The 27,931-nt window shown below is 51.4% G+C and overlaps 2 protein-coding genes across 3 annotated transcripts in view; one reads left to right on the top strand and one right to left on the bottom strand.

Moving 5' to 3' along the window:
- The window catches only part of rpl22 (ribosomal protein L22), a 24,981-nt gene extending 1,087 nt beyond the window's left edge, over positions 1–23,894 (top strand). Inside the window, exons 2-5 of one of the 2 annotated variants that reach the window (XM_042343480.1) lie at positions 5–222; positions 20,811–20,915; positions 22,493–22,614; positions 23,683–23,894. In XM_042343480.1, the coding sequence (XP_042199414.1) occupies positions 5–222; positions 20,811–20,915; positions 22,493–22,614; positions 23,683–23,827 (590 nt within the window). In that variant the 3' untranslated portion in view covers positions 23,828–23,894. 2 annotated transcript variants of the gene reach the window in all.
- On the bottom strand, positions 4,265–27,911 carry rnf207b (ring finger protein 207b). The gene is made up of 20 exons (XM_042343679.1): positions 27,849–27,911; positions 26,789–26,866; positions 17,212–17,327; positions 16,187–16,377; positions 12,845–12,977; positions 11,932–12,076; positions 11,544–11,625; positions 10,973–11,048; positions 10,468–10,593; positions 10,266–10,312; positions 10,060–10,132; positions 9,694–9,762; positions 9,335–9,403; positions 8,778–8,902; positions 6,963–7,131; positions 6,496–6,681; positions 5,929–5,980; positions 5,531–5,648; positions 5,019–5,102; positions 4,265–4,878 (listed from the first exon to the last, which is right to left on the bottom strand). The coding sequence occupies exons 4-20, from the start codon at positions 16,375–16,377 to the stop codon at positions 4,701–4,703; spliced, it is 1,923 nt and encodes a 640-aa protein (XP_042199613.1). The 5' UTR covers positions 17,212–17,327; positions 26,789–26,866; positions 27,849–27,911; the 3' UTR covers positions 4,265–4,700.
- Between the last annotated feature and the right edge of the window lie 20 nt (positions 27,912–27,931).

The raw sequence follows: 27,931 nt of genomic DNA on the forward strand, positions 1-27,931 counted from the left end.
GCAGAGCTGAAGCAGCTGAGGTGGTTGAGCTGCCTGGGCCTGGCGATGGTGCTGGTGGGAGAGACGCTGAGGAAAGTGGCCATGCTGACTGCCGGCTCCAACTTCAACCACATTGTGCAGAACGAGAAGTCAGAAAGCCACCAGCTCGTCACCTCCGGGGTCTATGCCTGGTTCCGGCACCCCTCCTACGTGGGCTGGTTTTACTGGAGCATCGGCACTCAGGTACGGACGTCTGGCGTTCAGTCACTCGCTTCCCTGCTGAAACCACGTTAAATAAAAATAAATAACAATTGTATTACAGGGGGGGCGAAACGTTGGGCAAGTTCTTTACTCCATGCACCTCTGTTTACCTCGCAGCAAGTAGGAACCCAGTTGTTAGTCGATTGGCGGATCGCTTTTCCAGTGGTGATAATCCCTGAAAAAAATTGGTCAGTCAATCCAAGACTATTTGTGGGATGTCGCTGTGCGCAATTGGCTGTCACGATTAGCCAACAAAATATACAGTCAATTCACTTTATATTATATTCTGTGAAGCGCTTTGAGATGTCTTGAAGACGTGATCAGGTGCTATATCAAATGCAAGATTATTATTATATTATTAAAATGTTACATTCAAAACCTTCAAAGCTACCTTCCCCCCTGGGCCCGCCCTATCATCGGCGGTAGGGTCTTCAGCTTCTCTGTACTTACCCTTTGGAACTCCATCCCACAGTCCCTTCGCCTCGCTCCCTCCCTCCCTCCCTCGCCTCATTCAAGGCTCGTCTCAAGACCCTCCTGTTTAACTACGCCTTTGGCCAATCTCCTATCTGTACCCTCCCCCGCCCTCCGCCCCTCCTAATCCAAACCCCAGCTCAGGTCCAAATCCCTGACTGTCCAGCACCTTGGGACGACATCCCAACGTGAAAGGCATTATACAAATGCAATTTGTTGTTGTTCTAGTCTTGCTAACACGTCTTCCTGTTTTCCTTTGCTTCAGGTGATCCTGTGTAACCCCATCTGCATCGTGGGCTACACGCTAGCCTCTTGGCGCTTTTTCCGAGAGCGTATTGAAGAGGAGGAGGTCACTCTGATCCATTTCTTTGGCGAAGATTACCTGCTGTACAAGAAGCAGGTTTCGACCGGGCTGCCCTTCATCCAAGGAGTCAAAGTAGAGCCGTAGAGGGAACGAGAGGGAGCACTGTTGGAGCACCCAGTGCATTCATAGGCTACAGAGTATTTCTTAGCACTAAGTACTTAGGACTTGAGCTTTGACAAGCCGCCCTCTCTGCTGTAACTATCGGCCTCTGGGAGAGACTTCCGTCTGGCCGAGCCGAGAGGAACGTATCCAGATTCACTCGCCCATGGAGAGTGGGACATGAAAACACAGTGCCCGTCCACTCGACCATTCCAAGGCACTGCTTCAAACTAAAGCCATTTCTGATTGACTTGATACTTCCTGCTGATCTCAGCCCCCCCCCCCCTCATCGCCCCCCAACCCCGGGCTGTTCTCTGCGGTCTCAGTCCGACCCTAACTCATCATGATGGGTAAACCCCCACAACCGTTGTGAATCAGGATTAATCATGGTCCCGTCGTATGCGCTTAAATACACGTGTTTTTTTTCCCCAGTAAGTTATTGACATTTATTTTCGTACAGTTAAACGTTAAAGGGAAATATACTATCAAGTACGATGTTGAACATCTGCATTGATTTGGCAAGAGACATAGAGCTGTGTGGGTAAGGTTTCCTTTAAATTTGTCGATCCCTGAACCCCTCTCTCAAAAATCTACCCCCCCATAGCCTAACTTCTCCCCTCCTATAACCCCCCCAGCCACTCTCCCACCCCTCACCCGTTGTCTAACCACTGTTAAAATGTTAGAACCTTTTATTTTTTCAAATTCAGAGCAAAATCTTCGGTTAAGATGCAACTCTTTGTTTCAGAGTTGTGTGATTTTGCGATGTTTCATGTTTCTCTTTCCACACCCTCTTCCCCACCCCCCCACCCACCCCAAACAACTTGTAACAAAAGGGGCATCTCTGGGTTCATGAGGACCTGGGTTTAACATGCCCTCCTGTCTCCCCGCCAACTGGCTGGAGTCACTGTCCAGGGATTACTGCACAGAAACATGACTGTTCGGAGTCTGCCTGTGGCTGTCTAGTCGTTGGCTCAGGGCATAGTGGCTGATCAGTATAGGCCGTCGCGATGAATGAAAAGTGTCTCAATGTGACCTTGTTGCTTTCTCAAATAAACCAGCTTGAGTTTCTTCTCATGTTTAGAGAATGTGACGTGTTATTTTGAGGTTAAACACTCCACTGGACTGGGATAAACTTTCTACATTCACAGCTCTCGCTCCATTTACCCTCTGCTCAGCCAATCCAGCCAGTCAACCCTATTTTCATTCAGCATTTTCCTCTCTTTGTGTTGGAGCTGGAAGTTTGACCGTTAGTTGCCGCTGTCTAATCAGGGAACGAGGGCCATGAGATGCCGTGAAGTTGAGCAAAGATGCTGAGGGTTAATAAGCACACTGAGGGGATCATTAGATGCTGGGGATTAATGCCGCTATCCGCGCTGGGCTCGAAAGAACCTGAAACATTCGCCTTCAGAATGCCTCTGAACATTTCTGAATTACTTAAATTCAAACTGACTTTGGAACCCGATTTAACCCAGTGTGTGTCGGCGCTACTTTGCACGAAAGGCGCTACGGAAATGCAAGTATTTGTTTTCAGGAACCGCCTTCTGAGAGGTGTCAGGCCTCTGGCTTCAGCACATCAGTGTGAGGGTCAGTACCTGTCACGGGCTTTTTATTTTAACATGTAACCGTTTGTGTTTCTCTCTATGCGGTGAGCCGCGTTGCAGTGAGGAAAGTACAGAGACTAAGCTCGCCTCAGTCACGCAGACTGGCCTGGGGTGACCGACAGTATGGCTTATCCAGCCAAGGACCACCCTACCAGTTAGGGCTTTGACTTGCTGAGTTAACAGGAGCTGAGTGGGAGGATTCCCTGCCCCCAGTGACTGGTCTGCCCTTCCAGGTCCTGCCAATGAGCCAGGCTGGGCTGTACTGTCATCAGTCGTGCCCTGGAATACTGCAGACCTTTCCATTTCTCTCTTAAACATCCCTGTTCAAGGTCTGTCTCAAGACCTAATTCTTTGACCGCGATTTTGGTTGTGTTTCCTCTCCCTCACCCCCCTCAGCTCCCACCTCCAGCTCGTGTCCCAAGCCAGGACTGTTAAGCACCTTGGGATGTCCATCCCAGGTCTGATTTCAAGAATGTGTCTTCTTGCATTGGACTGCAATCCTGGAGGAAAGAGACAACCACTCTTGATTGTCAATGCTCATCTTTATTTTATTTTAAACACACTGTGCGACAGCCAGACACATGAGATGTCACCTGGCTCAGCTAGTTGCTCTCTCATCTCTGGATTAGAAGGTTGTCAGTTCAAGCCCCACATCAGGACTGAGCTCACAGTCTAGGCTCCCGTCAACGCCTCCATACCCTCTGACGCTGACAGCATCACCCTTCATGGTTGCACTTTACACCTCACGGAGCCCATACGGAACCTTGGTGTCCTGTTCAACCCTCAACTGTCCTTCATCCCCCATATCCGTACCATAACCCACTCCGCCTTTCCCCATCTCTGCAACATTGGCCGGCTTCGCCACTGTCTCTCACCACAGGCCAACGAGACCCTCATCCAAGCATTCATCACATCCAGGCTCAACTGCCCAAACTCCCTGCTTGTCGGCCTCCCCAATTCCTCCCTCCACAGGCTGCAGATCATCCAGAACTCGGCAGCCGGTGTCCTCTCCCGCACCAGACTCCACGACCCTATCACCCCCATCCTCGTCTGGCTCCATCACTCAGAGGATACTGTTCAAGATCCTGTTCCTCACCTTCAAAGCCCTCCACGGCCTCGATCCTCACTACCTCTGTGACCTCCTAATCCTCTACTAATCAGCGAGCTCTGGCCTGCTTAACATTCCCAACCTTACCCGCCCCACCATTGGTGGGCGGGCCTTCAGCCTCTCTGCCGCCACCCTCTGGAACTCCATCCCACAGTCCCTCCACCCAGCCCCTTCCCCTTCAAGACCTGTCTCAAGAACCTTCTCCGGCTGTGCCTTCGATCACCCTCTTACCCCTACCCTCCCACCCTCCACCCCTCCTGGTCCGAACCACCATCTTGGGAGCGGATCCGACTGTCCAGCGCCTTAGGCCGTCCTCCTGACATGAAAGGCGCTATACAAATGCACAGTGCTTTAGCAAGCCCTGCATTGTCACAGGTGCCGTCCTTCAGATGAAACATTAATCAGAGGTCCAGTTCAGCGTTAAAGATCCTGGTGCTTGGACCAGAGAAGGAACTTTCTCCCAGTTATGGCCCTGGATCCTCCAGGTAAATTATAATAAATAATGTAAATAAGCCATTCACTTTATGGCTGTGTGCATGGAACATTAGTGTGTGTAACTAGTGGCCACATTTGCCTACAAATCCACAGTCACTACACTTTACAACAATTCCCTGTGAAATGCTTTGAGTCGTTGTGACGCTATAGACGCTGTGTTAAATGTGAGGATTATTTTCTAACCTACATTTCAAACCTGAACTTCACAATCGTGGATATGCTGTTGATGCTGTGTGGTATTTACAGTGAGAGGCGAGGAGACATGCAGTGAAGGGTGGGGTAGCAGTCAGTGGGGGTGGGGGTAGTTCATTTTGCTCCCGCATTACAATGAGATCTCCTTCCTCCCCGGACTCTCGCTTTTCGGCTTTGCAGGACGGTAGAATTCCTTGCTTTTGCCCAGCGACTCCTCGGAGAGAATGTTAAGGGTCCGGTTGTCGATTATCTTCTCCTGGTTATCCACTGGCTTCTTGTATTCCTCATTCAGGCAGGTTAGGTCATTCCTGGGAGCAAATAGGAATGTTGTGGACAGAGAGTGGGTGGTAGACGGTGTCCAAAATGTGTGGCTTTGTTCCTTTGATCTTTTCTCGTTTTCCTCCCAAACTGCAAATTTCCCCTCCCTCCCTACTTCCCTCCCTCTTACCTGTGCTGCCCTTCCCCGGGGTCATCGTAGATCTTCAACATGTTGTCCGTCCGCTCATCCTTCACTTCCTCGGGCTCTTTCAGTCTAGGGAAGACACAGAGCGACGAACTTCAGTAAGTGACACTCACAACCCACGTCTTTTTACCCCGTCTGTGCATTTCCCCCTCCGGCACACTTAAAAATACGCTTGAGGTCCCAGGTTTGTTCGATCCCTGATCTGCATTGAGTTCGTGAGGCCAGCACTCAAGATTACACTCAGTTATGGTTTATGTGTGTTTGTGTGTGTTCGTTTATGGGTGTGTGTAAGCACTCTGGGAACCAACCACGCATGAAGGGCACTATATAAATGCAAGTTGTTGTTGTATGTGGCTGATTGCCCTGCTAACACAAGTACTGACATATGAAAGCTCGGGTAAGCTATGGGAGGGTTTCTGTAGCGCTCTGCCTAGCGAGTTAGCAGCTTCAGGAGAGGATGAGGAGAGGAGGGAGTGGGGTGTGCAGGAGGGACTGACCTGGGCTCCAGCCTTTCTTTGACCTTGGCGATGGAGCGGATGTATGGCCCGATCTGGCGAGTGATGGTCGTCAGGTACATGTTCTCCTGCTTCAGCCGCAGCAGGTCGTGCAGTTGAGCTGGAGCAGAAAACAAGACAGAAAAGCGGATCAGGATCTGAACTTATGTAAAAGTGGTTAACGTCAGCGCACGGCAGCTCAAAGTGTTCTCCCCAGCCGGTCTGAGGCCACACCAGCAAACAGCAGCTTCCCCGTGCCTGGGACGCTACCCCGGTGAAGGGCGCTATATAAATGCAAGTTATTGTTGTTGTCTGGAGTGAGCTAGCCCCGGCCACAGTGCAGCTAAACAGCTAAATGTCTGTGTAACTTGTTATTATATCCGTGTAAGTAGAGCTGCTACCTTCATAAATCTCCTGTTCGTTTGCCACTCTCTGGTATGTCTCCTCCCAAACCTGGGATTGCAAAAGAAACAACAGCATTAATGTCACTCTCTCTCCACCATCTCCTCCACACCTCAGGCTGTGACCCATCCTGTGTGTGTTGCGTGTGTGCGCGTGTGTGTGTCTGGGTGCGAGCGCAAAGGGTGATGATGGGCCACAGCCCTTTCTGTTCGAAGACGGCTTCCTGCTTTGTGACTGCGTTCTTGCACAAGAACTTTGGTCAATTATTTTAAAAGGGAATTGGATAGATATTAAAGTGAGTGTGTGTATGTGTCTGGGGGAGTGGGGCAGGGGGTGTGTGGTCAACCGAGTGTCTCCAAACCAAGCTGAGATGTCCATGCATCCCACCCACACGAGGAAATTCCAGAGATGGATTGTTTGAATGGAATGCGCACTCTCTCCCTGGAGTACGCGTGTATGGTGGGGGGAGAGAACAGACATGTGAGACTGGATTGAGGGGCTCATATGGGGAATAGCCTGTTTCTGTCTGTAACGATAGGAGAGACAAGAGTAGGCCTGAGCCTCACCTCTTCGAACACAGCCTTAAGCAACTGGACAGAGGAGTAGTGTGAGGAGATCTGCACGTCCATCTCCAGTGACTTCTGCAGGATCTGCCCCATGGCATCTATCTTGATAAGCGAGTGGTGCTTGGTCAGGTCTCGGTGCATCTCCTGCACCTGGTCCTTCAGGTTCTGCAGCTGTGTCTGCAGGGTCTGACAGAGAGAGAGAGAGAGAGAGAGAGATTCAGGCGTGGGGCGAATAGTCGTTCAGGTGGGTTGTGCTGAGCTGGGATGGGGCTACGCTGGGGTCGGGGTGGTGCCGGGAGTGGGGTTGCATTGGACTGGGGCTATGCTGGGGTGGGCCTGTGCTGGGGTAGGGGCGGGATCTGACACCCGGCCCTCTCTTTGCCTGGGGGGGGGGGGGGGAACCAGTGTGGGGGGGTTGGGGTAAACCAGTGTGGGGGGGGAGGTTGCTGCTCGTAGCGCTCACTTACTCTGAACGTGTTCTCGTAGTTGCGGCAATGCTCAGTGAATGGACTCTCCAGGCCCTCTGTCAGCAGGACTTTGGTGCTGATGTAACGGTGGGAGGTCGGCTTTCGGGCCATTGAGTTGGTGACCGAGGCGTCACCCATGGAGCCGGGACAGCAGCCGCTCAGCGGGTTCCTGTCGGCAACAACCAGGTTCCTGTGTCAGACACGAGGGGAGGAGTAACCGTGTCACACTCAACACAACCACACACAGCGGCCAAATAACTCCACAGTGGGTAAAGCTCCCCACCCCCCAACCACACCGTGGAGCTCGTGACAGGCCGGAATGGGATCCCGGGATTCGGGATTAAATAAAGAACAACCTAGCCAGGAAGCGAAGGACGGACCTAAATTACAATCCTAGAATTTTACAGCGCAGAAGGAGGCCATTCGACCCATTGTGCCTGTGCCAGCTCTTTGAAAGAGCTACCAACTCGTCCCACTCCCTCACTCTCACCCCATTCATTTCGATATAAAAATAACCAATAAATTGGAAGCTCCCACTCTGGGGTCTGCAGTTCTAAACCCAAGGTCCAGTCACTGATCAGGTTGTTATTCCCAACAGGACGTGGGTTAAGACTCCCCCTGTCCCTACCCACTTCCCTCCCCAATAATCTCACAGCGAGGGGGGGTGGGGTGGGGGGGAGGGAGACAAACTGCTAAAGGTGACCAGTAAAGTTTTTCTGTAACAATGAGAAGGTGATGTATCACAACAGTAAATGGCAACAGACTATAACATCAGCACCGAGCTCCGCCAGCACACAACAACAACAACAACCCACAGCTCACCTCTGGCCTCCGAACGAAGCCTATGGGCCTTTGTCCCGTGTTCGGGCCCCGTCGGGCAGCACTAGTCCCTGCACCCGTGGTCAGATCCCCCCAGCCTGCCTCATGCCCTGGCCTCTCTGCTCAGAACGCAGCTCCCTCAAACTCTCTCGGTGCAGTTAGGGGCCACAGTGACGTCAGTAGGCACTAAATATACCCAATCCCAGTGAATCTTGTGCTGGAGAGTTCCGTGAAATGCTGATAAAAATAGCGATGGCAGAGGCAGGCTGCTCGCGGGGCCTAGCCTGCACCAAGCTCCTGTGCCAATCACTCATCACCACACGCGGAGCGATTAACATGAGCAGTGCCATGCGTCAAGTCAGTGATGGGCTGGGTGTCGGGGGGTGGGGGGGGGGGGGGAGAGGATTTGGAGGCGAGTAACTGGTTAATTAACACACACGCCAAGGGCAAGCCCGGCCTAGATTAAGCGCCCTGAGACATTACCCTGCGTGAGGGACGCTATATAAATGCAAGCTGCTGTTGTTCAGTCTCTGAGTCAAGGGTTTTGGCCCCGGGGGCAGTGGGGTGGTGGGGGGGGGGGGGTGGTAGGAGTGCTACATTCTCACATGTGCCGGCCTTCAAATGGATGTAAAAACCCGAGGTCCCGTCTATGCCTGTCCCAGTGAAGAATGTTAGAAAAGCGAAGGGAGTTTCTCCCGGTGTCCTGGCCACAAACTGTGCACGTGTCTACGTACACAGTCACTACACCTGACAGCAGTTCTCCCTGTGAAGCGCTGTGTGGCACTGAGGTGCTAAAGGAGCTGTAAAGGAATGCGAGGATGATGAGCTCAGGGCCTCGCGACGTTCCGAATGTTGGGGTGAAGTTTGCGGCATTTTATGACGTGTTCCCATCCCAGTCTCAGTCTAGCTCCCATTGGTAATCTCATTTTATTCCCAACCTCATTCCTGATCTCAATTCCTGCTCCTGATGAACGTCCTGTTGCCGAGGTCGCTTACATGTTGTTGCCGGAATGAGCGGCCGGCATTCCGGTGGCTCCGGGCACAATCCCGGTACTCCTCTGGCTCAGGAAGAGCAAAGCCTCCAGGCAGCGGGCGAACTCCGCCCGGTATTCCGTGTTTATCTGGAAGAGTCGCAACAACAGGAGAGCTTTCACCGTCTCTCTGCTGAGAAAATTGCTGGTCACTCGACCCACGACTGTTTGCGGGACGCTGCTGCGCGCAATTGGCTGTCGCGTTTCGTCCACAAAACACACAGTCACTACACGTTACAGTATATTCTGTGAAGCGCTTTGAGACGTCTCGAAGATATGATAAGGCGAGGCTTATTATTATTATATTATTATTATCTGTCCTGAGGGTGGGTATGGCTGAGAGTGGGTAATGGCTGAGAGTGGGTATGGCTGAGAGTGGGCATGGCTGAGAGTGGGCATGGCTGAGAGTGGGCATGGCTGAGAGTGGGCATGGCTGAGAGTGGGCAGGGCTGTGTGGCGCCGGTGTAAAAGCCAATGCTCTTTGCCGCCGGTGAATCTGGAGGCCAGTCGCTGTGAGCTCACCTTGCTGCTCTGTGCCGGTCGCAGACGGTGAGGCAGTTGGACAATCTTCTGCAGCCTCTCCATCAGTTGCTGTGAAAGAGACCCACAAAGAGGCTGAGACCTGCTCGCTTGCAGACACCACCCCCACTACACAAGCTACAAGCTCCCCTCACGTCTCCCCTCACAGCCACTCCTCTCCTGCCTCGGTGGCTCGCGCTCTCGTTTCTGGATCAGAAGGTTGAGAGTTGAAGCCCACTGTCTAGGGCTAACACTGCCCCTGGGAGGAGGGCTGCATTGTCGGAGATGCTGTCCTTTGGTAGAGACATTAACCCGAGGTCCCGCCTGATAGTGCACGCCTGCTCACACGGGCTCTTACTCACGTAACCGAGATCCAGGAACTCGTACTTGCTGGCAGAGCTGAGGAAAGCAGAACAGGTGACAAGGTGGACCTGAGCAAGGTGAACAACGCATCCATTTAGCTAAGTTACTCAAGATAGTAACACAGAGGTACACACAGAGGTACATGCATACATCGGCACTCACACACACACACAGAGGCACTGACACACACACACACGCGCACACACACAGAGGCACGATATGCACACAGAGAGGTACTGACAAACACACACGCACGCACGCACACACACACGCACACTGACGCACACAAACCCACACACACACACACACTGACACAGATGTAAGCTGTGTGCTGAGGGCCTTGCTGTAGTCTGGGCTGTGCTCACCTGCAGTGTGGGCAGCAGGGAGGCCATGTGCGTCAGCTGGTCCTTAAACGCTTTCTCTTTCTCCTCGTGTTGACTGTTTGGGGGGAAATGGGCAGATTTAACGTGAAACCTTCCCGGGAATCTCAGCTCCTCACAGACCGTCAGCAGCTCAGGGCGGGGCGGGCGGGTGGGGTGGTGGTGGGGGGTAGGTGGTGGGAAAATCTTACCTCTGGGCCGTTCTGAGCAGAATCTTTCTCCTGTCAGCCAGTCGCTCCTGAGACATAAAACGTAGAAACCAGTTATATCCATCGCCGCCAGCGCTTGCCTTTCACACTCGCTCGATTCACGGTGCGATCGCCCGCGTGTTATTATAATAATAATAATCCTGGCATTCGATGTGGCGCCTTATCACGTCGGCGAGACCTGTACCTGCATGCTGCAGAAGAGTGTGGAGATGGCAGCCTCCTCCTCTGTCACGTTGACCCTGACCTCGGCGATCATGGCTTTCAGCAGGATGATAGCCTCCCGCGTGGATGTCTGCAGCTCCTTCACAGCCTGGAGCGCGGGCGGCAAGAGATCACAGTCTCCCCACACCACCCCCCACCCCCACCCCCAGCAGCCACTCCCCAACCCCCTCGCTCCCCCCCCTCCCCCAACCCCCTCACTCAATCCCCATCTTGCAGCCGTTCTGCACACTCCCCGCACCCCCACTCGCTCCCACTCCCCCCCCTCTCTCCCTCTCTCATTCCCCCCCTCACTCCCTCCTCACAATCACTACCCCCGCGCTCCTACTCCCCCTCTCTTCCCCCCACCTTAAGCTCACTTCCCACTTGCTCTCATTCCCCCACTCCCTTCACTCTCGCTCTCACACTCACTATCCTTCACTCTGCACCCCACCCCCCTGCCCCCCCCAACCCCACCAGCCCCCATGTACCAGCACAGCCTGGTCCAGCTTCTCACAGCCCTGAACGTATGCTGTCTCGATGTCGATGCAATGGGCCCGGCTCTCTCTGCCATTCAGAGGAAAGAACACAACAAGTCACAGCTCAGCGTAACATCTCCCCTTCTCTCCACATAACGCCCCCCCGCCCCTCACCTCTAGTGCAATTCCCCCCCCCCGACAACAACAACATGCATTTATATAGTGCCCTTCACGCAGGGTAATATAATAAAAAATATATAATCCTTGCATTTGATATAGCGCCTTATCATATCTTCGAGACGTCTCAAAGCACTTCACAGAATAGAATATAAAGTGAATTGACCGTATATTTGTGGGCGAAACGCGGCAGCCAATTGCGCACAGCAGCGTCCCAAGAACAGCCGTGGATTGAAGTGACCAATTTTTTTTATTATCAGGCGTGTGGAGTAAGGAAACTTGCCCAAGTTTTCGTCCTGCCGGGAATCGAACCCAAGTCTCTCACGAGGTGAGTGTTCTAACCACTGAGCTACAGGATTCTGTAGCGTCTCATTCCCCCAGCGCTTAAACACACACACACACTCACACTTGCATGTCGCGGAAGCACTTGATGCAGAGCATGGATTTCTTCTCCGTGGAGAACATGATGTACGGCTCCTCGTGGAGAGCTGACGAGACACAACAACACGTCACCCTCTCATCTCAGCACAGACGCTGACATGTCACCCCCACAGCACAGAAGCGACAGGGAGCTCGGGGAGGGGTGGGGGGGGGGGGGGGTGTTGGTGGGGGGGAGAGCAATCGCCGGCACAGATACAATGGGGGAGAGAGCAGGGAATGGGATTAGAGTTGAGAGTTCCAGTGGGGGAGCGACCAGAATAGACCCGATGGGGTGAGAGCAAATGTAATTTGTTGTTGTTACCACATGCGGGTGGGGGTGGGTGGTGGGTGGGTGTGTGCGCGTCCTCTCTCACCGCATTTCTTGTGAAGCTCCTTGGCGCGCTTGGCGAGTGTCACGATCTCATGGCAGGCGAACATCTTGGCTTGGTGCGTCTGATCACGGCAGTTGGCACAGAGTGGCTGAGCACAGGTATTGCAGAAATACATTGAGATGGCGTCCTGTGAGAGGCACAAACACACAGTCACAGCTCTGCACCCCGTGTCCAGAAAAACAATAATAATCCTTGCATTTGATATAGGGCCTTATCACGTGAGACATCTCAAAGCGCTTCACGGAATATACTCTAAAGTGGATTGATTGACTGTATTTGTGGGCGAAACACGGCAGCTAATTGCGCACCGCAACATCCCACAAACAGTCGTGGATTGAGTGAGCCAACCTTTTTTTGAGGGAATATTACCCCCGCGGAAAAGCGATCTGCCAATCGACTAACAACCGGGTTCCTACTTACTGTTGGGTAAACAGAGGCGTGTGTGCGGATTAAGGAAACTTGCCTAAGGTTTCGCCCCAATCAAACCTGGGGTCTCTCGCTAGCGAGGTGAGCGCGCTAACCACTAAAGCTACTGCACTCCACAAATCTTCAACTGCGAACCCGTAGTGATCAGAAGAAGAGAACTGAGATCATTCCACCCCAACACCTTGCAGCCATTGCCTAGGGGCAAGAGGCTGAGATCAATGACTCAGCCCAGAATGTGTGTGTGTGGGGGGTGGGGGAGGGATCAAGCTCAAAGAACCTTCCCCCATCTCTAACCCATTTCTCACCTGAGAGAGGGCATCTCCGCCAATGCTGCGGTGCCCACCCCCCAAAAGCTCCCATGTGCGAACGTTAGCCTGGCCCCCAACACAGAAAGCCTCCGGGTTGACTCTCGCCTCCCCCCGCCCCGCCCCCCCCAACCCTCCTCGAGGGAAGAGGAAGGGTCTCTGACCTGTGTGCGACATTCCAGATCACAGTTGGCGCACTGTGTGACTTCCTCGCTATCGGCACAGCTGTCCACCAGGAACTTGAGGAGCTGGTCCACCCGCGGGAGCCCGTTGTTCCCCTTCACAACCGTCAGCTGCCTGCGGACACCATCAGCACGGTGACATCCATTGTTCCCTGCCTTCCCCCTCTCCCTCCTCTACCCCTCAGCGTCCCCACTCCCCCCTCCTTGCCTCTCCATCCTCCCCCCACCCCACCAACTCCCCCTCCACTCCACTCCTGCACCCACCCCACTCCCACTCACCCCCTCCCTGTCCCCCCTCCTCCCTGTCCCCCACTACGCGACGAGGTTCTCACATGGAGTCTGCGGTTTCAGCCAAATGCATCCTCGCTCCTTACGGTCGACCTGGGATTGTCCTGGGTTTGTGCTCACACTGAGCCGAGGGGCTGACACTGAGTGAGACCCTCACACTGAGGCTACTCGGCCTCTGGGATGAATCCCATGTGTCAAACACCCTGTCACCAGCCCAGGGGTGTTGGGGGTGGCGGGTGGGGGAAGGTGGTGGGTAGAGGCTATTACTGTCACTCTCTCTTCCCTTATCTCGGCCCCCCACTCTCTCTTTTTGCTCCTGTCTCTCTCCCCTTCTCTCTCTTTCTTTCTATGCCCCCGCCTCTGTCTCTCCCTTTCTCTCTCTCTGCCCCCGTCTCTCTTCCCTTCTCTTTCTATCCCCCTTCTCTCTCTCCTCTCTCACTTTCTGCCTGTCTTTCTCTCTCTCTGCCCCTGTCACTTTCTCTCTCTCTCTGCCCTTTCTCTCTGTCTCTCTCTATCTGCCTCTGTCGCTGTCTCTTGTTCTGCCCCTATCTCTCTCCTTCTTTCTGTCTCTCTCCCCCTTCTCTCTCTTACTGCCCCTGTCACTTCTTTCTCTCTTTCTGCCCCCACTTTCTCCCTCTCTCTTTCTTTCTCTCTCTCTCTCTCTCTCTCTCTTGCAGGATCCTATTGCGAGGGGAATGTTGGTGTCCTGTTCCAGCACCATCCCTTTTCACATTGTCAAACAATCTAAAATTATACCTTTAATAACAGATCAAATCTCCCTGAGATTCCCTGGGGTGAGGGGGGGGGGGGGCGGTGGGGGGTGGGGGGCGCAATCCCGAGTCCAGCCCAGAGCCAGGCTATCACCGTGCTCCCCTGTTCGGTAAACCGAGGCGTGTAGTTACCACCACCCTCTGGAACTTTGCCTCCTCATTTGTCTCCTGACGTGAAATGTAAAGCACTATACAAATTTAGTTTTGTATTGTATTGTAAAGGCATTGTGTAAATGTAATTTGTTGATGTTGTGGAGGAAGGAAACTTGCCTAAGGTTTTGACCAGCCCTTGGTGGAATCAAATCCAGGTCCTCTCTTTTGCGAGGTGAGTGGTCTAACCACAACAGCCTTTTTTGTGGAAGTGCCAGGATTTAATGTCAGGTATATTAATATCAGGTCCAAAATACAGAATTTAATCAAACAGAGTAAAGAAAGTATAGAGGAGAACTAAAAAAGGAAATAAGAGGGGCAAAGAGATTGTATGAAAAAAGATTAGTCGTAACATAAAAGGGAACCCTAAAGTATTTTATAAGCATATAAAGAATAAAAGGTTAGTCAAAGGTAGGGTGGGGCCGATTTGGGACCAAAGAGGAAATTTTCTTGTGGAGGCAGAGGGCACGGCTGACGTACTGAATGAGTACTTTGCATCTGTCTTCACAAAAGTAGAGGATGCAGCTAATGCCACAGTATCGCAGGAGATTGTAGAGAAATTGGAAAGGATAAGAATAAACAGAGAGGAGGTAATAAAAAGCTTGACGGTGCTCAAGGTAGATAAGTCACCTGGTCCGGACCAGATGCATCCTAGGTTACTGAGGGAAGTAAAGGTGGAAATAGCAGAGACTTTGGTCACAATCTTTCAATCCTCCTTGGATTCTGAAGTGGTGCCAGAGGACTGGAGAGTTGCAAATGTCATTCCCCTGTACAAAAAGGAGCAGAAGGATAAACCCGGGAACTATAGGTCAGTCAGCCCAACTTGGGGAAACTTCTAGAGATGATAATCCGGAACAAACTAAATTTTCACTAAGAAAAATATGGTTGAATAAAGGACAGCCAAGATTTGTTAAAGGCAAATCATGTCTAACAAGAGTTTTTTGATGAAGTAACGGAGAGGGTGGATGAAGGTAGTGCAGTTGATGTAGTACATATGGATTTTCAAAAGGTTTTTGATTAAGGGCAACATAACACACTTGTTAGAAAAATTGAACCCCACAGTGTTAAAGGAATAATGGTGGCACGGATACAAAACTGGCTGGGGGACAGAAAATAGAGAGTAGTGGTGAACAGTTGTTTCTCTGACTGGAGGGTAGTATATAGTGGTGTCCACCAGGGTTGGGTATTTATAAATGACCTGGTCCTGGGTATAGGGAGCACAAATTTCAATTTCACAATTTGCAGATGACACAAAGCCAGAAAAAGTAGTAAACGGTGAGCAGGATAGTAGCAGCCTGCAAAAGGACATAGACAGATTGGTGAAATGGGCAGACACGTGGCAGATGAAATTTAACGAAGTGATGTATTTTGGGTGGAAGAATGAGACGAGGCAATATAAGCTGATGGTACAATCTTAAAGTGGGTGCAGGAAAAGAGAGACCTGGGGGTCCACATAAGCAAATCTTTGTAGATAAAGCTGTTAAAAATCATATGGGATACTTGGTTTTATAAATAGGGACATAGAATACAAAAGTAAGGAGGTTATGATGAACCTTTATAAACACTGGTTAGGCCTCAACTAGAGGCTGTGTTCAGTTCTGGGCCCCACACTTTAGAAAGGATGTCAAGGCATTGGAGAGGGCGCAAAGGAGATTTACCAGGATGGTACCAGGAATGAGGGCCTTCAGTTATGAGGAGATGCGAGAGAAGCTGGGATTATTCTCCTTGGATCGGAGAAGGTTAAGGGGAGATTTAATAGGGGTGTTCAAAATTATGAGGGGATTCAATAGGGTGAACAGGGAGAAAGTGTTTCCACTGGCGGGCGGGTTGGTAACCCGAGGACACCGATTTAAAATAGTTGTCAAAAGAACCAGAAAGGGAGGTGAGGAGAAACTTTTTCACACAGCTGATCTGATCTGGAATGCATCGCCTGAAAGGGTGGTGGAAGCTGATTCGACAACGACTTTCAAGAGAGAAGTAGATAGATATTTGGGGAGAGAGCGGGGGAGTGAGATTAATTTGGATAGCTCTTTCAAAGAGCCGGCATGGACACAATGGGCCGAATGGCCTCCTTCTGCGCTGTATAATTCTATGATTCTATGATTTGGTTTCTTACCCACAGAGCGGGCAGGAGAGGCGTCCATCAGAGGCCCTGCCCCTCAGGCAGTTGGCACAGAAGGTGTGGTGGCAGTCCAGTAGGCAGGGATGCTCATACTGCTGGTAGCAGAGGTGGCAAACTAACGGGTGAGCGTTGGCATTGTCCAGGTCACACAGGCTTTCCAGCGGAGAGAAGATACCTCCCGACATCTACAGGGCGAAACGGCGGAGCCTGAAATAGTCAATGTCCCACCCGACCAGGTAATGGACACCCAGCCCCCTCCCACTACACACATCACCCCCCCTCCCCCCACACACACCCCTCTCCACACACACATACCCTCCCCACACACACACCCCTCCCCACACACCCCTCCCCACACACACACACCCATCCCTCCCCACACACAACCATCCCTTCCCACACGCGCACCCTCCCCACACACACACACCCCCCTCTCCACACACACACCCCCTCCCCACACACACATACCCTCCCCACATACCCCTCACTCCACTCGACACACACTTCACTCGGCTCCCCATGCACACACCCCTTCCCACACACATCATCCCTCCCATCTTGTGACTTCAACATCCCCACAAAATCCTGATAATGATCATATACATAAACCCAATCGCACAATAACAAGGTGCGCTTTCTGTGGATGTTTTAACACTGAATATCATTTCTGAGATGTAACAGCGGAACTTTGGTTTGGCTCACAGGACCTCCAATACTTTGGGAAATAGTTTGCATCAAACACGTGTTCCGTGAAGATCCAAGGCCGTTATTTCAACTCCTGCCAGAAGCACTTGTAAGAGAAACTTTGCAATATTTTGTCCTCTGGTCTGCGGTGAATACCAAGGAGTATGACTTCTCTCTCAACAGCCAAGCAGAGGCTGGAGTTTGCTATTCCCTGTCAAACGTAGAGCTTTCTAACTGAATAAAGAACCTCAACTGTATGAGCGGAAAGGCAGTCTCTGTAATAATAACACGAGGAGCTGGAGAGTGTATCTGGGAGCCTGACTCCTGTTCCTTACCTTGTTTTTGTCTCTCTCTCTGCTCTCGAACTGGAATGAAAGAAATCTTGGGTCTCTGTTCAAGAGCAGCTGCCTGTTGACGTCAGGACTTTGGTGAACTTGTGTCCTTCAGCAGTCTAAACGAGAGAACAGCTCAAAGCATGTAACGGGGGAGGGAGGATGGGCTAGATTTCCTCTCTTTACTCCTGAATCTTCCTTTTTGCGCACAGTTAATTCACCGATTAAAATATCAAAATCCTTTTTTAAAAAAACTGTAACAAGAGACCATTGAGTTCTGCTCACAAAACATAGTCAATCCACTTTACACTATATTCTGTGAAGCACTTTGAGACATCTCAATCACGTGATCAGGCACTATATCACTTTAGTGAATTAAATGCAAGGATTGCTATTATTATCATTGAGTTCAGGGACTGTTTTATGCAGATCGTTAGGTTTCCTGTTCACAGGACAGTGCAGTTTACGAAGAGTCATTTTATCTCCTGCACAGGATATTCCTTTGAAAGTGGAGCGTGATTCTGATTTTAAACTCATGTCATGTTCTGTATGAGACGTTTAGATTAGGTTTCATCCCAGATCTGAGTTCAGCTCCAGGGCAATAACAAAGGATGGCTGCATTGTCGGGTGGCTTTCGGTTGAGCCTTAAACCGAGGTCCCGCCTGTTGCCTATTTAGGTGGCTGTGACATATTTAAACGAGAAGAGAGTTTCTCCCAGTTCAGATCTGGTTGAGATTCCATTCCCTCCATTGAAATTCGGCAAAGAATGAATGAATCAATCATTCATCTCATTGCTGTGTACGGGAGAGATGCTATTGCCACATTGGAGACTGTAATGCAAGTTACTCTGAAGTTTAGAGACTGTAACATCATCTGGCCGGCTTGGCGTCAAACTACGGCGTTCCGAGACACTATGTAAATTGTTGCTGTAATAATAATAATAATCCTTACATTTGATATAGCGCTTTTCACGTCGGGAGGATGTCCCAAAGCGCTTCACAGAACAAACTGCAAAGTGAATTGACTGTATATTTGTGGGCAAACGCGGCAGCGAATTGCGCACAGCAATGTCCCACAGACAGTCGTAGATTGAAAATGACCAATTTATTATTGTTTTTGGTTTTGGAGGGATTATTATTAGGCTCTGTGTGGAGTAAGGAAAGTATTATTAGGCGTGTGCTGTAATCTGGCGTCTAATCTCTTGCGAGAGGACCTGGATTTGATACCCGGGCAGGGCGAAATGTTCGCCAAGTTTCCTTACTCCACACCCCCTCTGTTTACCCAGCAGTAAGGAGGAACCCGGTTAGTAGTCGATTGGCGGTTCACTTCCCGGGGGTAACAATCCCTCCAAAAAAAAAATTAGTAATAATAATTTGGTCACTCAGTCCACGCCTGTTTGTCGTGCGCAATTGGCTGCTGCGTTTCGCCCACGAAATGCACAGTCACTACACTTTACAGTATATTCTGAGAAGCGCTTCGAGAGGTCTTGGGAGGCAATGATAATACCCCCATATCAAAGGATTATTTATTATTACTATTAGTGTCCCACTGACAATGAACGATGAGGATGGTTTCCACTGGATTTCGATGAGGGAAGAGGGTGAGGAGAGAGGGTGAATGTGTGTGTGTATGTGTTTAAATCCAGGCCGAGCAGTGGATGCCAGAGATCCTGGATGAGCAGCGCGGTCGGGGTTCAGTGCGCATGCGCAGGAACATCGGGCGCGGTTCAGCGCGGGGCAGCCGGGTTGCCGCAGTGCGCAGGCGCGTTACGAGCAGGCCGAGGGGATGGGGTTTGTGCGCAGGCGCGGAGAACAGGCCCCGGGGGGGGGCGGGTCTGGTGCGCACGCGCGGGGGAGTCGCTCTCTCTCTCTTTCTCCTCCATCTTGTGCGGACATGGCGCCACTGGTGAGTGCGGCGCCGCCTCGACAGCCCGAGTGCCCGCGGGCGGCGGCCGTCCGGTCGGTCGGGACGGTGCGGCGAGTTAGCGGCTTCCCCCTCCCGGAAGCCGCCGCTCTCCCTCCTCCCTCCCCGCCCCGGGCGTCGCTTTCCGGCGCCGGACCCTGAAGCAGAACGTGTGGCCGAAGCCTGAGCACTAGGCCGCGGCCGCGGCCCCGGAGCCTTCGGGCTCCCAACGGAGTCGAAGACCCGCCGCTGTGGTCTGTGCAGCGGTCACCTCGTGTCCGGGGGGACGTGTGGGTTTACACAGCGTCTAAATGTGAATTTTATTAAATAAAAATAGTGCGGCAGATGTCACGGTTCCCCCCCCCCCCCCCCCCCCGGTAAGGCTGACTGAGGGGGTACAGCGACCTGCCCAGGCCGGTCGGTCACTCCCAGCCTGAGCCCAGGCCCCGAGTGTCGGCTGCGGCGGCACCACCAGGTGCCCATTTCACCCGCAAAAATGCCAAGCGCTCCGGGACGCCGCTCTGCCGAGAGGGGCGACATATAAGTGCCAGTTGTTGTCACGACTACATGGTAAAGGCGCCATTTCAAATGCAGGTATTATTATTATACCGCACACAGGATCCAGCTTTTTTTTTTGGAGGGGGGGGGGGGGGTGAGGGGGGGAATTGGGGTTGACGTCAAATGCGGCCTCCACTGCTAAGGGTGTTAGATAGGGTACCCCAAGGCTGACTTCTTGCAGCAATAATCTCTGCATTTGAGATAGCGCCGTATCACGTCCTCGAGACGCCTTGAGGCGCTTCGCGGAATATACTGTAAAAAGGGAATTAACTGTATATTTTGTGGGTGAAATGCGGCTTCCCATTGCGTACAGTAGCGCCCCACAAACAGTAGTGGGTTGATTCAGTGACCGATTTATTCTTTGAAGAATAAATAAATGTCAGCATTTTCCGCGGTCTGACATCACTGGGTGATGTGTGCTCTGCCGCCCACCTCCCACGCGATGACGGCTATCTATGGATGTCTTGCCCAGGATTGTGTGGACAGACCTGTTGTGTAGTTTCCCGTGGGCCCCAGCTCCCTGCTTTGGGTGCACTAAATCAGTGACGCTTTGGGTGAAACTTGACCCTTTGTGGGACTGGATCGTTCTCCCCGGAAATCTAAATGTATTGAGTTGTTAGCAGGAACGATCAGCAGGAATAAAAATTGCAATAAAAAAGGATCTTTACTTGTGTATAACACGCTGAGCACTGGCTTCAACCCTAACCTTCTCTGTACTACAACAACTTGCATTTATATATTGCCCTTCATGTGAGTGCTTAACAAGGCGTAGTTTGACACCGAGCCGGAAGGTGGGGAGGAGGGAGGTGACAGAAGACATGTTCAAAGAGGAAAGAAGGTATGATTTGAAGATGGCCAGAGAAGGGGATTGAAGCAACCTTGGTGAAGGGGATGAGGGACGTGCAACGTACTGAGCGAAGGCAGCAGGTGGAAGAGGTGTGTGAGCAGATCGGCGAAGTAGGGAGTTGCGAGGGCATAAAGAGATTTGAAAGTGAGGGTGAGGATCTTGAAATCGATCCATTCTGCAACAGCCAGTGGAACTTGGGAAAAGCTGGGGTGATGGGAGTTCGGAATAATAAATGTAGCACAGGCCGCTTGACAGATGTGATCAATCTCACTGTTCCTTCTCGCTCTTTTTGCAGAGGAAAATGCAGCCAAAGACTGGCAAAAAGAAGAAACCCGCTCTGAAATTTACGGTGGATTGTACACATCCCGTGGAAGATGGTATTATGGATTCATGTAACTTTGTAAGTCCACCTGGTACATTGCAGTTAATATAGAAACAAGAGGAGGCCATCGGGCTGGTTTGTTGGATCACGTTTTGATTAAGCTGCAATAAAGTGTTACTGTTGGAGTGTGCTGTGGAGAGAAAGCTGAGTGTGGTGTATTTATTTTTCTCTCCTTTTTTCTGTTAAGGCTCTGACCCATGCTGGGTACAGGCCTGTGATGCAAGTCATGCTCAGCATCTCACCTGGCCCGTGTAAACTTTTAACAGTGTAGCTCGTCACTGTCCATCTCTGGAAGGGAAAAAGTCAAAAACCTTCAGGAAAATGAAGGATAAAAATCAGAAATCAGAGGAAATACAGAAGACAGCCTCCTTCGCTCATTGTGGGGATCTGAGGCCAGCGCTTTATGACGGCTGTATTGTGGACAGGACGTTTGGCTTCCGTACCTCACCAGCTGAACTGCTTGAAATTCTTGTGGGTCTGAGAGCTGTGTGTACGTTATGTAATTGTTATGTGGGTTGTTTTGATGTTTGTGGGAATCTCAGTGAGTCATTGCCTGAATTAGAGACTGAAACACTTGGAGATGTTTGATACTAATCCTTGTGTTTGACACAATGCCGAGAGCATATCTCAAAGTGCTTCATGAGAATTCCTTCCATGTACAGTGACTGTTTTTTGTAAGCCAACGTGGCAGCCATTTTGTGCAAAGCAATGTCCAAATCAGGTGGTGAAGAACCAATTTACCAGGACAGGAGGATGGGAGAAATTCTCTTCTCTTTTCCAATAATGTCCTGTGTCTGTCAGAAGGTAGACTTTGGGGAAAGTTCACAAATTATTTAATGCAGAGGAAGGACAAGGGGATCCTGGGCCTAGGCTGCATTACTGGCAGCGACTGAGTTAATTACCTAGTTAGGCTCACTGGAGGAACCAACTATGTTTGATACAAGCAACTGTGAACATGAGATTTTACTTGATGTTCTGCTCGCTGTTATAATGTATAATGTGCACAAGCCAGACTAGGGCTCAGAAAGGTGTTGGTGTGTTTTACTGTGCTCATCGGGTGGGGGGCGGAGAGGCAGTGTTTTTCTCTATTGGAAACGTGATTTGTGGCCTCTCTGACGAGATTGTAGCTGAGCTTTCCCCTGTTGCCATCATCGCGTTTCCACCCTGTGATGGGATTGGGAGTTCGTGTTGATGTCCGGCCGGGAATGGAGCCCAATCCTTCAGATTCGGAGCTTCCTGTACCTAATTAGAGAGAGAGGGAATCGGTCTTGTTTCCCACCCTGTGCTTCAGTGGAAGGGTGAAGCTCTTTACTCCCATTAGAGCATTAAATAGAGCTCATCTTCAAAAATATGATTGAGAAACGCTTCATGTAAACATTTGCCTGTATTCCAGTACTTTTCACCTCTCCCCTCCATCGCCTCCCCGCACCACATACATAACACATATACATACACACAGACGCACGCATACAAAACGGGTACATACATATACTCGCAATCACAGGCACAGACTCGCACACACTCACATAGGGTCTCACACACACTCACTTTTAGACATGAGAATAAAATCTGAATGTTGTTGTGCTGGGTTGCAGGAGCAGTTCCTTCAGGAGCGAATCAAAGTGAACGGCAAGGCCGGGAACCTGGGCGGGGCCGTGACCATCGAGAGAAATAAAAGCAAGATCACGGTGACCTCAGAGGTCCCCTTCTCTAAGAGGTGAGTCACCGCAGAGACCGACCGGGAGATGCCGCGCAGGGTATTGGGGAGACCTGATCGGTCACTGCTCCAGTGACAATCTGCTACGTTTAATAATTCTGTCGTCTGATTCCTGCTTCAAACGTCAATTGGCTCGGAGCGCTGCACAGGAATTCAATTGCTGTGGAACGCAGCAATATATTGGCAAATGCGGGAGCCAATTTGATCACAGCAATATCCCACTGACAGCAATAAGGTGATTCAGGAGGGTTGTCAACCAGGACACAAAGAGAAATTTCTCTTTTCTGACAGTGTTGCTGGATCTTTAATGCCCACCATATGTGTCTGTATGAACAGGCAGAAATTCTGTGACACTTGTGGAAAAACGTAGGGATTTTTTCGAGTCAATAGTCCTCCGATTAATTGGTCATTCAGCTCATGGCAGGTGTGACACAGCGGTGAGTTAAGCGTGTCAGCCTGGCTCAGTGGTAGCGCGCTCGCCTCTGAGTTAAATGGTTGGGGGCTGAGGCCACATGTCGGGGTCTTGGAATCACATATTCTAAGCTGATGTTCCAGTGCAGTACTGCAGTGGTGGTGGGTTGCATTATCGGAGATGCCGACATTCAGATGGGACGTTAAACTGAGGTCCCCATCTGCCTGTTCATTTGGATGTTAAAAATCATGTGGCACTATTCGAAAAGAGAAGGGAGTTTCTCCCAGTGTCCTAGCCAACAATCCCCCAAACAAAAAAAAAAGTGACTTACTCACGGGACATTGCTGTGCGCAACTGGCTGCCACGTTTCACCCACTAAATACACAGTTAATCGACTTTACAGTTTATTCTACAAAGCACTTTGAGACGTCTTGACGGTGTGATCAAGCGTCATATTAAATGGGGATTATTATTAAAACAGCTGTTACATTTGTGCACATGTGGCAACATAACCAGATGCCATAAAAGTGCTTTAACGCACAAATATTGGGGAAATTTGCAAATTGTTTCTGCTGATCAAGAAGCTAAGCGTCCGGCTGGTGCCCATTTCCGGAGCACAATGCACTGCTGAATGCAGCCGTTTTCTTTCCCTGCAGGTATCTGAAATATCTCACTAAGAAGTACCTCAAGAAGAACAACCTGCGAGACTGGCTGCGTGTGGTGGCGAACAGCAAGGAGAGCTACGAGCTGCGATACTTCCAGATCAACCAGGACGAGGAGGAGGAGGAGGACGAGGATTGATCAGGGCGGCCTGGGGCTGATTGATTTGTACAAATAGTTCCAAATAAAATTGTTGAAAAAAAGTAAACAAACCCAGAGAATTGTTACGGTCTGACGCACTGACTGAAAGGGTGGTAGAAGCAGAGCTTTCAAAAGGGAATTGGATAGGTACTTTGGCTCCCAGCACCCAACCACAATAATAAGACCTTGAAACACCATCTTCCTCAGACCTGTTGTCATTCACTTCCTGCTCCTCTTTCTTTCCTCAGACCTCCCCTGGTCCAGAGCTTTCAGACAGCTTTATGTTGTCACTCTGGATTCTTGATCTTTTGCCTCACATGTTCTCTGCCCGTCATTAAAACCCTCTGAGCTTTTCTGTCCATTGATCAATGCCCCCAACACCTCGCCCCCCCATCTCAGTGATCCCCACAATCTTCGATCAGAGCCTCAACACAGTTATGCTGTGTGAACAACCACAGATTTCATTTATACAGTGCCTTTCATGTCAGGACGTTCCAAGGCGCTGGACAGTCAAGGAGCCACACCAGAGCTGGTGGTTGGCATGAGGGGGTGGTGGGGGGTTAGGGTGACCGAAGGCATGGCTGAAGAGTATGGATCTTGAAGGAGGCAAGGGGTGGGATTATTATGAAAACAGCTGCCACATTTGCGCACAAAACCAGCTACTATAAAGTGCTCTGAGACGTGAAAGATGCGGGTGATTTACCTTCGGGTTTGGTTGTGTGTTGTGTTCATACGACCCCTTGACAAGGGCGCGGGTTTACTCAATGGACTTTTCAGTATCATCAGATGTACATGCGTCACTATGTCGTCCAATAAAGGGCCTCCAGGGGAAGCTGCTTGAAAGCTGCTCCCTCCTCAACAGTGCGCAATGGGACTTGGAAGGTGGGTTAACAACTGTAGTGAAAAAATTTCCCTCGTTTCCTTTGTTGTTTGTTCAGACTTGCCAACTGATCACTGGGAGGAGGTGGAAGGGTGGCAGCTTGTACTTCCAACAATATGGCTCCTGTTCACAGCTATTTGCACGGCTGCAGATATGAGATTATCCCTACCCCCCCGAAGGCTGTGCGTGGGCGGAGAGGAGATGCCTGGCATCATCCATCGCGTGTGCCCCCCACTGGGGGCAGCCTACAGCCCCAGCCCCTCTCCACCAGCCCCACACCCTGTGGGCTTGTCGGGCTGAATGAATGGCTGGCTCCCATTTCTATGAATCGATTGCACCTACCCATTTCATATAACATTTAAGTTGTGTATCAAGTGTGGTCTTAGGCAAAATGCATCAGTCAATTTGAGCACAGCAGTGTCCCACAAACGGCTGTGAACAGTCCATTTCACCTGAAAGGTTATTTGATTGGACAGAGAACTGGGAGAAACTTTCCCTATTTTGCAATAGTGTTGTGGGATCCTAACTTTTATCTGAACTGACAGAAACACAGGACCCGGGTATCTTGTTTGACCCTGAACTGTCCTTTCTCCGCCACATCTGCACCATGACTGGCACCTCCTACCACCACCTCTGCAACATTGCCAGACTCCGCCACTGCCTCAACCCTCAGGCTGCCAAAACCCTCACCCACGCATTCGTCACATCAAGGCTCGATTACGGATAACTCCCTCCTCATCGGCCTTCCCAACTCTTCCCTTCACAAGCTGCAGATCATCGAAAACTCTGCAGCTCATGTACCCTCACGCACCAGGCTCCGTGACCCCATCACTCCCACCCTCACACGACTCCACTGGCTCCCCATCCCCCAGAGGATCGAGCTCAAGATCCTCGTCCTCACCTTGATGGCCTTGCCCCCTCATACCTCTCTAACCTGCTGACTCCCTACCAACCTGCCCGCTCCCTCCGTTCAGCGGGCACTGGCCTGCTCCATGTCTCTCGCCCGACCTGCCCTACCATCGGTGGCCGGGCTTTCAGCCTATCTGCCCCCACACTCCGGAACTCCATCCTCTGTCCCTTCGCCTCGCTTCCTCCCTCGCCTCCTTCAAGGCCAATCTCAAGAACCTTCTCTTCGATCGTGCCTTTGGTCTCCCTCCCACCTCTCTACCTTCCTTCACCCGTACACCACCCCTCCCCCATGCTCAGGCCCCGACTGTTCAGCGCTTTGGGACGTCCTCCCGACGTGAAAGGCGCTCTATAAATGTAATTTTGTTGTTGTTGTTAATGTGTCATCCAATGGACAACACTTCCAACCATCCAGCTTTCTTTCCAAACTGCACAAGTCTCAGCCTGGACTGAGCCCTGAAGTCCCGTTCTGGAACTCGAACCCACAACCTTCTGACCCATTATAGTGGACGAAGCAACCGCACACCACACATTGTTGACCCACCACTCCTTCCCACCTGCTGGCAGAGGTATCTCTGCTGGTGATTCTGGATTCCGGAGTCTTGGGAGCGAGTACCTGAGCCTTGTGACACTCAGCACAGGTACTGCGCTTGTACTGTAGTCAGATTCCAGTTAAACGAATGAAGTTGATAAGGCTCTGGGTAGCAAGCCCACATGGACGTTTTGACGGCCCCCGAAACTTTCTGCCTGCCAGTCATTGTTCCTGTTCCACCTGAACTTTTCCTGCCTTTCCTTTCCCTCCCCACTCCCCCAAATCATCACACTCTTCCCACTGCAGCGCATTCAGAGTCCATAGCACCGTCTCTTAATTCATTCTTTCCCAGCGTCTCAAGACAGACTCCTCCCAAGTCTTGACTCGCCCGCAAAATATACAGGCCGATTGATTTTACAGCATATTCTGCGAAGCGCTAGGAGGCGTCCTCGAAGATGTGATAAGGCGCTGGTTCAAATGCAAGGATCGTTACATTATTAACCGCTGCATTACCTGAGAGCACGCAGCCAATTCTCATTTGTGGCCCTTGACCTGTGCTTGTTGTGTTTGCACCGTGAGGAACATAGGCCTTGCCCAGAGTTCCCAATATTATACTGCACATTTTCTTTTAAAAAAAACTTACCGTAGTCTCACACCCCCTTCGAAACCTACCCCAGAAACACCGAACCCGCCTGCGATTGCAAAAACCAGGAACACGTTCCTTTAGAAACAAGAAGCGTACGTAATAATAATAACAATCCGGTCACTCGACCCGCGACTGTTTGCGGGACACCGCTGCGTAAAAACCGGCTGCCGCATTTCGCCCACGGGATGCGCGGTCGACCCCGCTTCGCGGTCGGTTCCGCGAGGCGCTTTGAGACGTCCCTTTGACCGTGCCTTCGGCTCCCCTCTCGACTCTCTACCCCCTCCTCGCTCCCTCCCTCCCCACCCCTCACCCCTCACCCTGACCATTTCCCCCCCCCCCCCCCCAATGCTCGGGTCCCGACCCGACTGTCCAGCGCCTCGGGACGTCCTCCCGACGTGAAAGGCGCTCCACAAATGCCATCTTGTGGATGCCGTTGCCGTCGTCCCGGAAGAGGCGCGACAGGGGCGCCGCGGACCCCCCCCCACCCCACCCCACCCCGGGCGAGGATCACCATCGGCTTCGACGGGAGAGAGCGCCTCATTTTGCTGCTCTGACGCGACTCTGACGACCGATCTCTTTACGCGGATAAATATAAAAAGAAGATGAAAGAAAGTAGGGAATCGTCGGCGGATTGAACCCGAAATATCGGGGGGTGGCGGGTGGCGGTGCGGTGTGTGTGTGTGGGGGGGGAGAGGAGAGGAGAGAGAGGACATTGCACCCCCCCCCCCCCTTCCTCTTCCTTTTGCACTCAACCTGGTTAACCACTAACCATAACTAGCAGGTTAAGGGCCATGATGGGATGCCCGTTACCCCGGCAACCAGGGCAGACGTCACAACTGGGCATGTGCGCTCCCATTTTTCCTGCCTCCCTCCTTTTTTTTTCTCTCTCTCTCGGTGATTATTTCTGGGGAGGGATTTTGGGGGGGGAGGGGAGGGGGGGGGGAGGAGGGAGAGCACAGACAGACAGACAGACACACAGAGAGAGAGAGGGAGAGGAGAGAGAGGGAGAGAGAGAGAGGCAGAGGGCTTGGATTTGGTGAGGCCGCCATCTTCTCACCTCAATAAGCTGTCAAAACACCAGTCAGTGGTTTGGGCTTCACTGAGAGCTCTCTCACACACACACACACACACTGCCCCCAC

This window comes from Callorhinchus milii, unplaced genomic scaffold, assembly GCF_018977255.1.
Source record: "Callorhinchus milii isolate IMCB2004 unplaced genomic scaffold, IMCB_Cmil_1.0 Scaffold24, whole genome shotgun sequence".
NCBI classification, from domain to species: Eukaryota; Metazoa; Chordata; class Chondrichthyes; order Chimaeriformes; family Callorhinchidae; genus Callorhinchus; species Callorhinchus milii.